The sequence below is a fragment of the Mesoplodon mirus genome, assembly GCF_964341445.2.
Source record: "Mesoplodon mirus genome assembly, chromosome: 10".
Classification (NCBI taxonomy): domain Eukaryota; kingdom Metazoa; phylum Chordata; class Mammalia; order Artiodactyla; family Ziphiidae; genus Mesoplodon; species Mesoplodon mirus.
Genome location: NC_138986.1, coordinates 595,484 through 608,355, shown reverse-complemented (window position 1 = coordinate 608,355; position 12,872 = coordinate 595,484). Strand labels below are relative to the sequence as shown.

The window sequence follows — 12,872 nt, the reverse complement described above, 5'->3', positions numbered from 1 at the left end:
GTTCAGGGTATCCTGGGTGAAGTATCTTGGGGTCACCGACTTCACAGTTCTCTGTGTTTGAAGTCTTACACGTTGAAGGTAGTGTTAGAATCCCACTGTGTCCCAGGAGGAATTGTTAGATAAGCCCTGATGGTGCGTGCATTGGTCTGATGGACGTTACAACACACGATCTGTTCTCACCATCGACACCCGCCCAGTGTAACAATTGCAGCAGGAAACTGAGACCTCGTTGGAGGCCGCGGCAGGTGTGCAGGCCGCGGAGGACCGGCGACCATAGGCCCTCGGGCCTCTCGCTCTGCCCTTCAGGTGGCCCCAGCTGCTCCGTGAGCTCTGCAGCATCCCTGTCCGGACCCTGTTCTGCCCCAGAGCTGTCCTGGAGGTGCTGGCCGTGCTCCAGAAGATCGGCGCCCACTGCCGCCGCGTGTGTGCTCAGGTGGCCGCCTTCGCGGAGCTGAGGCGCCGGCAGTGGGAGGACAGGAGCCTGCGCTCCCGGCAGCGGCGGAACTACCTGCGCCTGGTTCACAGGTGCGCGGCTCGCGGGTCTCGTTTAGAGGAGCTCTGCTGGGCAGCTCTTACCTCTGGGTACACTTCTACCCCTGACTTCAGAGAAATACTTATTTTCAGGAAAAGTTACGTATGTGTCACTTAAAAATGCCATTTATAATTTTGGGATATGGGTTCTACGGACCCGAATGAATATTTGCATTTAAAATATGACAGCAGGTTTACCTGGGGATGCCAGCGTTGTGTATTGTAGAATGTGCTCCATCCTCACGAAATTACCATTTTGGACAAACTCCTAGAATTTTGGGGTTGAATGGTATCTGTGTTTATAAAGCTTTTAGTAAGGATTCCTTTGCTTTCACCAGCAGTTGAAGAGATAATGGTGTTACATCACACATCCTTCCCCAGAACAAGATGTATTTTAAAATCCCTCCCAGGAAGACTGGAGTCTGACTTTAACTGGAATTTGGTCCCAGAGATGTGGAACCCATTCTCATGTTTAAGCCATTTGTGTTTCTCCTGTTGGGAGAGACCTTTGCTGAATCTTGACTTGTAAGGAAGGAGCTGCCGCTGGGCAAAGGGAACGGGAGCCGAGTGGAGGGACCGGGTGCCGAGCCGGTGGAGCCTGGTCCTCAGAGCAGGCAGGGTGCTTGCAGGCTCAGAACCAGGCAGGGAGCTCAGGCCCAGGGTTGGGGGGCATCCCGCACAGCCTGCAGGGGCCGGGGCTCACGGCCACTGGAAAAACGGCTGTCCACACGAGTGTTCTTTTGAGAAGTTTGGATTTAAGGACTTTTGAAAGAAGGATTGGTTAGGTGAAACGTTTTTCTCCTTATAAAGGTGATACTTACGTTTATTAACTTTTACTTTATTTTTAGTATTAAGCTTCTGTCTCCTATGCTTTATCTGATTTTATTGCTGATTGCACTGGAATTGGTCAACATTTATGTGGTTCTTGGGAAAAATACTTCGGAATATCAGCAGTATCTAAGGTCAGTGTCCTCACTTACAGGAGACGAAGCTGTGTTTTGGTAATTCTGAATCATGTTCACTCCTATTGGTTATTTTCTTGGTGATTTTTTTCAACCCCACAGTCTGGTCCTGAACTGTTCTCTGTGGACTTCGGTGCAAATTTGTGAGCCTTTAAAACTGACACGTTTCAGAAAATTTAATGTGATTTACATGTGAATGATTTTGGAATTCCTCTCTCTGGTGTAAGAATAATGTCCAGACAGTGTTATTGGGAGGAAGCTGGAGAGGCTGCCACCGTCTCAGGCAGCTGTGCGGATGCCTGGGGCCAGGTCGCGGCTCAAAACCGTGGACTGTCTCTGCCGCGGGGCCGCCCTGGGTACTGTAGGGTGGTGCCCTCCACCCACTAGATGCCAGTAGCCCCCAGTTGTGACGACTAAAAACGGCTCAGATGTTGCCACAGTCCTCTGGGGGCAAAATCACCCTAAGTGAAAGCTACGCCTCTAGACAAAGGGTCTGTGGATTTTCATCGTATTATTCTTTTAACTTCTCCCTAAGTGAAAATTTCAAAAATTCATAGTTGGAGAAAATTTTAGGCTACTTGGGAAACTTTGAGGAGAACTTGGAAAATGTGAAAGTGGCGCTTCTTCCCATCAGTCAGGGTAATTCCCCTGTGAACTTTCTGACAAATTATCTTTCAGGAAAAGTCTTTCAACAGCAATAGCTGCTCCAGGTGGGACGTATCTCCTTTGAAGGGGTGGCCCCTCTCTCCGTCGGGTGAGGCTGGTCATCAGGGTTGGAACAGGAGGCACAGCCCCCGAGGTCCTGTGTCCTGTGGGTTTATTACGCATGCGTGTGGTCCAGACGGCCTCTAAGGTCCTTTCTGGAACCGAGTCCCATCAGCTAAGAGCATCCGTCATGTGTGGATTTGGGAGAGAAAGATGGAGGGTGCGTGAGCTGTGTGGAGTCTAGGCGTCCATCCCCTCCAGTGACACTCTAGTTCGGCGTTCTTCTCCTTCATCCAATTTGTATTCTCTTGTTTCTGTTTTGAATGTATTTCTTTTTCTTGAATCCTCAGACAAAAATTAACTACAGAACTTTAGTTGTAATTTCAAAATGAAGGGGATACATTTAAATCATTATTGCATTTTACAAGGGCATAGATAAAGAAATTAATTTCTTTCTTTTAAACAGATTCTTAAAGTCCGTCTTGCAGTACACAGAGAACCTGGCGGCTTACACCAGCCAAGACAAGAACAAGTGGGATGAAGCTGTCAATCTCACACAGGTGGCCTTGTTGAAAATTTGGACTTTTAGTGAGAAGAAACAAATGTTAATACACTTAGCCAAGAAATCCACGAGTAAAGTAGTCTAATAAGTCAGGATGCTTTGGGATCTATCAGAAAACCCGACCTGAGTAGACTTTACAGCATGTGAGTTGAAAATCCAAAGGCAGGGTGGATTCCAGGTACTGCTTGATCAGGGCACGAGGTCCGTTGCTCTGCAGTTTCCTGATTTGCTTTTCCCAAGTTGTTGGTGTGAACCTCAGGCTGAATCCCTGGGAACCAAATGGCCGTAGCAGTTTTGGGCCTCATCTCCCAATGCACACTGTCCAGAGGAGAGATTTTTCTCACCCAGCTGTCACCCAGGAATGGGCGGCTTCATCTTACTGGCCACAGGCCTAATCTTGAAACGATGGCTGTGGCCAAGACCCTGCCCTGCACTCACCAGTCAGGCTGGGTGGACGTCTACTCCTGGACCGGCCCCTGGGGCGTAGAGGGAGGGCTTGGGCTGGTCACCCTTGTCCCTGGAGCTGAGAGTAAGGTTGATATGATTCAGATCTCGAGGGAGAGGGCTGGGGAGGAACAGCTCCTGGAAGGCGCTGGGCAGCAAGCCTAACGGTCAGCACGTCCCCGGGTTTCCAGGTCTGGCAGATTTCGTGCAGGCACCAGGAGGGTGGAGGAGTGAGGGCCAGGGCTGCAGCCAGAAGAGCCAGGTCAGCCCTCGCCGGAGGCCCTGGGTGGCCACTGCAGGAAGCTCCTCGTCCGCTTGAGTGGCAGCAGTGAGGCTGTGGCTCTCCGGGAACCCCTGCAGGGCTGCCCCCAACCCGTCTGTGTGAGCTCGGCTGCACCCGCCTGCCGTGAGGCACGGCCGCCTCCAGCTTTGCTGGTAGGTCTGGCCTCCCAGGAAGGACTTCCCACAGCCTGTGTTGGCTTCTCAGCTGTCAGAGATGAGCGTGGAGGCCGCCGTGGGGGAGGTGGGGCCGTGTGACAACAGCCATCCGTGTTCCATCTTTCGCTTCACCAGCCCAGTACCTGCAACTCCCTTGTAAAGTGAACTTGTGGGTAAAGACGGTGAAACCTGCTTCTCCCTGATGGGATGCCAGACGGCCACGTCGAGTGTCCACCTCTGGAGGAGGTGCTTCTGTGGTTGGTCACGGCCTCCTGGGTGTGGGCTCGAAGGCTTACCCACTCCTAACCCTCCTGGTGTTGGCGCTGGAACGGGCAAGAGGGAAAATGGACTGATCTGTACTATCACCAAGCCAGTGCAGGATCTGCAGAGCCCAGCGGCCACTAGGCTGGCGGAAGCTCGTGTTAAACGCTGCTGCTCTACAGCTCATCGCGTTCCTTTGCCCTCAGCTGCCCACGTCTGTTGGTTGTGGGTCTTCACCTGGTAGGTTGACCCAAACCTCATTCCTGAAAGGGCTTTCCCGCTAGAAATCTTCCTAGTTTTGGTAACTAGTTTTCTGTTGATTTTTATCCCTAGAAATGGGCATCCTTTCCCATGGGCCCCCAAGTCCCCGCCTGTGGCCACAGCCCTGTCCCCAGGGGCGTGGGGGGCGGTCACTCCCATTACAGTTTGTCCCTCTCGGTCCTTTGGTTCCCTGGCACAAGGCCAGCGCTGCGGGCGGGCCCTCAGTCCTTCTGTGTAAGGGCTGCCTTGGGGGCCTAGCCTCCCCACAAGCCGTGGCTCCGAGGGGGTCACAGGGCTGCTCCCCCCTCACCTGCTTCCTCGATCGACCATGTGTCCTGGTGGCTCAGAGAGGAGGGTGCCTGTCACGTGGACAGCAGCCCCAGGTGTCCCCACCTCCGCCATGTCTTCCATGGGCTGCTCGCGGGGCTGGAGCGCGTGCTGAGGTCTTGGAAGTGGTGCCGGGAGAGCCACCCAGCGGATAAGGCTTCTGTGCCGTGGTGATGGGGGTGGGGGTCACTGATGGCCACAGTCAGGTCACCGTGTCACCTGACGCCAGCGGTGGGCGCTCTCGTGGGACAGACGTCAGCATGCTGTGCACTCACCTCCTCCTCACACCCACGAACCACTCTGATACCTCTGACCCTCGACTTCCGGTCTCGTTGCTTCCAGGCCCCTGACCACCTGGCCACACTTACCAGTTGCTTCCTCCGTGTAGACCCACCCTCACGGCCATGGGTTCTTCCGGCGCTTGACCTGCCTCCCGAGACAGTGGGGGGCTGCCCTTGAGGCCATGACACTACACCTTTCTCCTTTAGGTGGTGTCAGTGGATTCTGCAGACATCAAACAACTCGTACTTGGGGCAGCCGGCCGCAGGAAGCTCTCCTTAAGCCTGTGGACACACGGCGAGGAGGCGTGGGCATGTGAGCCTTTTGTCTCTGACCTGGGCCTTGGAACGCGCGCAGCCTGGTCCTGCGTGGGCGTCTGCGGTTTCAGAAGGAGATGCTCCAGCAGGCGCCAACCCGATGCCGCAACGGCTCGGTCACGAGGAAACTAGGAGCCTCGGTGGAGTCGGGGTTCTAGCCGGTACACCGGTCCGGAGGGCAGCTAGGAGAGCTGCTGTCATGGTTGTGTCCCAGAACCCTTGGGTCTGTGCTGTGGGCCTGTTCGTTGCTCAGCCCCAGCACCGCACAGGCCGCGCCCGCTCACCAAGATCCTCCGCGAAGGCTCCACACCCACACCCCAGACGCCGATGCTGGCAACTTCAGAGTCACATTCGGCCGTCACTTCACAGTCAGTTTTCCGTCCATTCTGCCCCAAGACGAGCTCCTATCCTGCCCAGGACTCTCGCCGGTCTTGGTCTGAGCTTCGAGGTGGGGGAGCTGTCTTCCTGTGAGACTGGGCGCAGGCCTCGGTGGGTGCTGCCCCCGTGGTCCCAGGACCCCAGCGTGTGCTCCCACGGGGGGCAGCGTGCATTCTTTGGTGTCACGCTGCGCTTGCAGGCCCTTCCCGCGGCTCCCTGTGGGTGAACGGCGGCAATGTGACACCCGTGACAAGCGCTGCCCTTGCTGGGGTGCCGGGCGCTAGGGCGGTGTGGCTGGTGCCTGCCCGCCCTTGGGGAGGCCACGCCGCTCCTGGCCGGTGCTGGGCTGGGCACTGCCCGCGGGCTTCCTCCTCTCCGTCCGGTCTGTTCTCTCTGTCTGCTACTGCAGAACCCTTGCCTTGATCAGATGCTTCCCTGCGTCCACCCGGGTGGCAGCCACAGCGGAGGGGACTGAAGCTCATTGTTTCCCTCAGTGTCACATGTCTCTGCTGCTCTTCACTGTGGAGTTGATGTAGAACTTCACTCCGAGGGACAGGCGTCCTGAGGGCTGTGCCACACCGGCCGTCTGGCCAGCGGGAGTCGCCAGGGTAACAGGCGCCGGCGTCTGAGGGTCCACGACTCGATGGGCACCGTCCGTCACGGCTGAGAAGGCCAAGCAACTGAGAAGCGGCCAGAGGTGCCTGATGTTAGCGAGTCTGCCCAAGCTCCCCCGGACGCTTTTTATTTTCTCTGCTGGCGAATACCTTCAGCAGATGGATATTGCTGGCGAAAAGGAAAGAAGTGAAGATTAGCTAAACTTGTTCTCCATCAAAAGCTCTCCAAGCCGTTCAAGAACGAGCCCGAGAGGGAGCCAGCTCGTGCTGGCCTCAGGGGCGCGGCCGCAGAGGTCAGAGGCCACAGGCTCGGACGCTGGACACAGGCTAGACCCCGGCTCCACCACGTTTATTCACGGGCTCAGCCCCTCACACCGTTTTCTCGTGGGTGCCGTGTGGAGAATAACGTCCCGCCCCGATTAGGTTGGCGTGACGACCATGTGCGGGCAGCCCCCAGCCCCTTCCCGACCGGGCCTCGGTGGCCCTGCGGCAGCGGAGCCGCGTGCGGGTGGAGAACGTCCCGGCCTAAGCCCGTGGTCCCCTCCCCCCACCGCAGTCTCCGGATCTCTGCGGAGTTTCGGTGAAGGAGGGGGCGGGGAGACAGCCGCCGCCGCCCCCCCCCCCCGCCGTCGGAGCTAAGCTCGGCCTCAGCCCGAGCGGCGCCGCAGTACTGCACTGGAGCCACGGGTGGCGCCCCTCGAGGTGGGTGTCGGATGTGCCCAGATGCGCGCACACCTGGAGGAGGGTCGCTGGGTCGCGTCCCTCGGCGCATCCTGCCTCGCTGTGCTTCAGGGGTTTGGTCGCGAAGCTGCTCTTGCGAGTAAACTTTGGGTTCCTCAGATGAGGGCCGCTCCGGAGCTCTGTTAGCGCTGCCGGACGGGCTGGGGCTGGGCCCGTGCCGCACGGGGTTGCGCTTCTCTATCGGGTCGCGGGGCGGCGCTCTTCAGCAAAGCAAGGCCGCGGCGGCCGCGGGATGCGCTGGAAGCCTCTGAGGGGAGGGGCTGGGGGATCATGGATGCAGGCGGCACCTGCTCCTTCCTTCGGCCTCCCTTGCAGCGGGCAGAGCCCGGGCTGCCCGGGAGGGTGAAGAGCGGCCGCCAGCTTGTCGGCAGGGCCCACGGGGCTTTTCCCGGAAACGAGCTTTCACTCCGGCCCGGCGAGGCAGGAGCTCCCGTCCTCAGGGAGGAAAGCCCGGGCGGGATTGACCGTGTAGCTCAGGGAACGAACCGCAGGGGAGAAGCTCTTTGTTCGAAGACTGAGGTTGATTTCCTGCGGAGGACGGTGTTCGGCGCGGAGGTGCCGTGGAAGTGGCCTCCTGACGGCTCCCCTTTACTGCGAATTCCCAGCTGGCGTTGCGGCGTCTGGGGGCGGCTGACAGGAGCCCGCGGGGACGCAGGCCTCCGCAGGGCGTGGCTGCGGCCGGTCTACAGCCACACTTCGCAGTTCCAGTAAGACGACGTCGCTCTGTTGGTGCCCGTGCCCCCAAGTCTTCGAGGCAGACATAACCTACAGCTGGACTCCTCAGGGTCCCCGGGGCCCTGGATAATGTGGCACCAGAGTGAATCGACTTGGGACCGTTTACAGCCCATCTAAGATCAGTTCTTAAGTTTTTCAAAGAAGACCCTGGATGATGCAGGAAGTTCTTTTGACATGTCATTCAATTCCTTTAAGACAAGAGTATTTTAGGGTACATTCAAAAAAGCCCGTCACGCGCTGAGCCCCGCAGCACTGGTTACAGTCGGGGCGGGCGGTGGCACAGGTGCGTCTGTGTAAGTACTGGGTGGGCGCCTTGTTCCCAGAGTACCTCGAGGTCCTTATTGTTCACGTCCGCCCCCTCTCCACCCGCACCCACCCAGTAGGACAGCTCCTTCAGGAGCGAGGGGGCCCGGGAAGTCATCTCCTCGGGGAAGGAGGGCGGGGCCGGTCCTCTCCCCGAAGGGGGCGTGGCTAGCGTGGCCTGTGCCACCTGGCATCTCCTCTCCATCTCATCACAGCCCCGTTTCTACAAGGCTTTGCAGGTGGGTTCTCCCGAGAGCGAATCCCCACAGCAGCCCTGTGAAGGCGCAGTCCCGCCCGCTTTACAGGGGAGAGAGCAAGGGCCCGAGAGAGGGCTTCCAGCGTCGCGGAGGGGAGGGTCTTGATGCAAGCCTGCGTTCTGGGCCAGGGACTCATCCAAACGGAGGCAAGCCCTGTTGGGTGGGGGCACCGAGTTTGACCTCCTTTCATCCCGCCTAAGCGTGTTCTCTGTTCTACTACGAGACCCCTGAGGGTGTTCAGGAGTCTTCCTGGGCCTTCCTGCAGCTCTGCGTGGGAATTTAACTTGGCAGCTGCAGCCCATGAGTAACTGTATTTCACAAATCCTCGCCCCTGAGTTACTGCGACTCTCCCCTCCCATTTGTAAGACGTATCACGGCTTTGAGTGTCAGTGAGGAAATGTCACGAGCCTGCCCTTCCTGTGAACGTGTGTTAGCGTTGTCAGCGTTCTGGAGGGGCCCAGTTTCTTGCTGGGATCAGATTCCTGTATTTCAGCTCATTTCTTTCTTTTTCTTCCCTGTAGTAGTTGATAATTCTGATTTTTCTGGCTTGGATGAAAGTTACATAATAAATAGACATACGTAATCAGAAAATAAGTACTTCATTCCACCGTGGGCAAGAAATTCTGCCAGGGATGCTGAAGGGTCCCAAGAGGCTTCAGAGGGAAGAGGCCATTGCCGTGGATGGCGGGGATGGATGGCAGGAAGTGCCATCCGAGAGGCGCTGGGTCTGGGGTCAGCAGGGGCCCCAGGTGCCATAAGGTCCTGCTGTTTCCCTCTCCATCCGTAGTCTGGGTTGGAGTCATCAGATTGGCCTTGGGGGGTATGCCAGGTGAGGAGAGAGGTGAGGGCGGACCCTTGGGAGGAATGATGGTTAGAACAAAGCACAACCAGGAAGGCCAAGAAGGATCCAGTCGAGAGCAGGAGGGAGGCCCTGGGGGTTCAGAGGAAGACATGACCCCAGAAATGTCTCGGGATGAAGCTGGGGAACGTCCACGGCTCTGGCAATCGGGGTCAGGTGGGAGAGAGGGGGCAGGAGGCAGGAACCACAGACTGTGTCCCCGGAGGTTCGCAGAGAAGGGGAGGGGCCTGGCAGGGGCTCTGCTGGAGAGCCCAGCGGGCCAGGAAGACCAGTGCATCTCAGGACTCAGAGTGTCTGAAGGAGGAGAAGATCCTGGAGCAGGTGAGACGGACAGGTGTGCAGAGCCCTGCATGAGGCCGCCTGACCTCAGAGAAGAGGGAGGGAAAACACGGTGCAGAGGGTTTCAGGGAGGAAGGAAGCTGAAGAAATGGACACAAAGCAGCTAAATGCCCTCGGTGAAGCAGGAAGAGAATGGGTCTTCCAGGAGCGGAGAGGACGGAGGGGGCGCTGAGGGTGGGAATGTGGGATGAGGGCTTGGAGGAGGTGAGGGCATCGGTCAGCGGAGGACAGCACTGCCCGGGAGCCGGGGGCGAGGAAACCTGCCACCATGCCTCTCAGGACACGGGAGCAAGCTGGCTCCATCCTCCCATTCTTTCTCTGTGGATGGTCGACCTCGGTTACTTACAGGTCGGGGGAGCCCTGTGGCCCTTTTAGCCTCGCCATCGCCTCCATGAGCAGGGATTCAGGACGGGCTGGTGCTGGGGGCGCCTGGGAACCAGTCGAGGCCCATTTGCTTCGTGCTGTTTATCATGGCGCGGCAGGAACGCAAGAAGGTGTGAGAGCGACCCTGGTGGGGCTGCGGCGGTGAGACAAATGCTGGGGTGTCACTGCCTGTAAAGCCTGTTGTGTCCAGATGGCTGCCGCCCGTCCAGCCCCGTCGCTGTGTTTGTAACACGTCCTCAGAGCCCACCCCCGCTGCCACCCGCCGCCTCCCGGGGCCACCGAGGCCCTGCCTGCCCGGCTGTGCTCGCCCGAGTCCCCGCGGCTTCCTCCACCTTCTGCCGGCGCCCGACGAGCATCCGAGGGCCGAGGCCCCAGGGACTGACGAGAGGGCGTCTCCATCCCGAGAGGGACGCCCCCCGGAGGCCGGCGCCGGCACTGCCGACTCCACGGTGTTCGTCGCCACAGAGGTCGCCACGTTCTCAGCTGTCACTCGTGCAGAGCAGGTGCTCTGTGAACCCAGCGGTCCAGGCACGCCCTCCGCCCACGTGACAGCTCTGCCGTGGCTACCAGGACGCCGCCCGTCGGGTCGAGAAGAAGCGGCTAACTTACCCCCCACCGTCCCGTCTTTTCTAGGGCATTCGTGACAGGAGGTCTGATTGCTGAGGACGTGGTAGTGAGGCACTTTTCACACCAACTTTCGGACCCATCGGCCGCTCGCTGAGGCAGCATCTCCCCAGACTCCTTGCTCACCCTGCGAGCACCTGTGGGGCCGCCGCGTCCTCGGGTCCAGGTGGACGTTGACGTGGGTGGAGAACAGGTCAGGCCCTGCTGCTCCCTCTGTGCGGGAGCACCGCGCCCACAAGGCCTCAGTGGGCTGGAGGGGAGCCGGCAGGGCAGCCGCAGGGGCGGGGGGCGGGGACACCCTGCAGAGGGCTGGCAGCGGTCAGCCAGAGCCGGGGTGTGTTTCAACCTCAGAGGGTGGGCCGGGCATGACCCCAAAGTGAAGGACAAGGGCAGAAGATGCTGCAGGTGCCAGAGGGACCCCACACGGGCGAGCGCGAGTGAGACGGGAATGGGACCCAGCGGACAAAGGCAGCAGCACGGTCACTGTGGCCGAGGTGGCCGGACGGGAGGCTCCTGTCTGACCCAAGCGCTCGGCCTGGACTGGATGCTGAGTGAGGCCTGTGGGTCCACCTGAGGATGGAGGAACCCGTGCGTGGCCAGGCCGTGGGCTGTGGCCCGTCAGCCCTGCAGGGTTTGGAACTTCAGCCTCTGTGGGACCAACACAAAGTTCCCAAGTCCACTGGGTTCAATTGACAGCTCTGATCTCTTCTCTGGCTGGCTCCGGGAAAGGACTTTTGCCAATATAATAGGTTTTCTATTATAGTAAGTTTGAGCGTCTGTTTGTATTTTTTTCCCCCTGGACTATCTAGAGGTTTTGTCTATTTATCTGTTGGGTTGCAGATCTTTGTCTTGTTGATTTCTAGGGGCTCTTTATATACTAAGGATATAGCTTGTGATAGGAGGTGAATATATATATATGTGTATGTATATATACACACACACATATATATTTTTTCTCATTGTCTTCCCTTATTTCTTAATTTGCTGATGGTAGTTTTCTTTTATGCAGAAGTTTTTATTTTTGTGTAGTTGAATTTATAAATCCTTCTTTTACTGCTTTTGGATTTTCAGTTTTAATTAGGAGAGTCTTTCCTTGACTACAAAGTTATAAAGGAATTTGCCCATGATTTCTGTTAGCACTTTTCTGAGTTTATGTTTAACATTTAAATATTTGACTCATTCGGAACTCATTTTGATGTACAGTGTGACACATGGTTGCAGCTTTTATCTTTTCTTATTTATTTTGTTGGATAGCTACTCTGTTGTCCTAATGCTGTTTATCCCACGGTTGCTTTTTCACTACTCATCTGAGATGTCACCTTTACTACACACTAATTTACCACATACTTCCAGCACAGCAATGGTCTAATGATTAACACTGGATTTTCCTACCTATTCTTGTTTCTTTTTCTATTTGAACTTTAGAATCAAATTGTCTAGTCATCTTCTCACAATAAAAAATTCAAAATCAAATATCCAGAAAAACCTCAATCCATCCTTATTTTTGTTGTGGTTGCATTAATTTATGAAACAGGTTGGGGAGACTGTGTCCTGTGATGTTGAGTCTTCCTGGTGAGGAATGTGGTAACCTCTCCATTTGTTCAAGTTTTCTTATATGAATTTTTTAGGGTATTTAAAAAGGTTTCTCAAATAGATCTTTTTTTGGGCCTCTCACTGTTGTGGCCTCTCCCGTTGCAGAGCACAGGCTCCGGACGCGCAGGCTCAGCGGCCATGGCTCACGGGCCCAGCCGCTCCGCGGCATGCGGGATCTCCCCGGACCGGGGCACGAACCCCTGGTCCCTGCATCGGCAGGTGGACTCTCAACCACTGTGCCACCAGGGAAGCCCTCAAATAGATCTTAATTTCTTAGGTTTATTCCTAGAAACTTAATCTTTGTTTTTTGGATAATTAAATGGGGGTAATTTCTTCCATTATATCTTTTAAAGCTATTCGTTTCTCTATTTTAATTTTATACCCTGATATCTTACTGAATTTTCTTATTATTTGTAGAAGGTTTTCACTTCGTGTTTTCTTTGGGCTGAGATAGATGTATTTTGCCATGTTAAGGAAATATTTAATCCTATTTTATTGAGGTTTTTAATGCTGAATTTTATCAAATACTATTTCAGCTTCTCTGAAGATGATCCTATTATTTTTTAAATCTTTAGATCTGTTAAGAGATAAAACAAATAACCTATAACCACTTTTGAAACCAGCTTTTTTAAAGTTTTGAATTTTATTTTGACATGTAATTAGGTTTAGCTGAGCTCTATAGCATGTATTATTGAAAACCCAATTTTCCATAAGGACGTACTATTTTCTCAAGCATCTGGAGTTCAACACCATCTTGAATTCATTTAACAAAGCCTTATGGCAAAAAAGCAGAACTGTGCAGTCATGCCATTATTTAAAAGCTGACATTCGTTCTCTGAGTTTGAAAAATAATAGATATATATTTTTTAATGAAGAAAGTGACACAGTGTGCTCGTCTTAAACAAAGCAAGCGTCTTAAACAAAGCAAGAGTGCACAGAAGTAGGTATGTAGGAAGCT

At 55.4% G+C, this 12,872-nt stretch overlaps 1 protein-coding gene across 14 annotated transcripts in view; it reads left to right on the top strand.

Moving 5' to 3' along the window:
- The window catches only part of ERMARD (ER membrane associated RNA degradation), a 28,338-nt gene extending 21,520 nt beyond the window's left edge, over nucleotides 1-6,818 (top strand). For 4 of the 14 annotated variants that reach the window (XM_082634027.1, XM_082634026.1, XM_082634034.1 and 1 more), the window contains exons 16-19: nucleotides 307-525; nucleotides 1,380-1,493; nucleotides 2,665-2,758; nucleotides 3,396-4,110. In XM_082634027.1, coding sequence (XP_082490153.1) covers nucleotides 307-525; nucleotides 1,380-1,493; nucleotides 2,665-2,758; nucleotides 3,396-3,536 — 568 coding nt within the window. In that variant the 3' untranslated portion in view covers nucleotides 3,537-4,110. The other 10 variants (XM_082634030.1, XM_082634031.1, XM_082634035.1 and 7 more) reach the window with 8 other exon arrangements.
- Nucleotides 6,819-12,872: the final 6,054 nt, after the last annotated feature.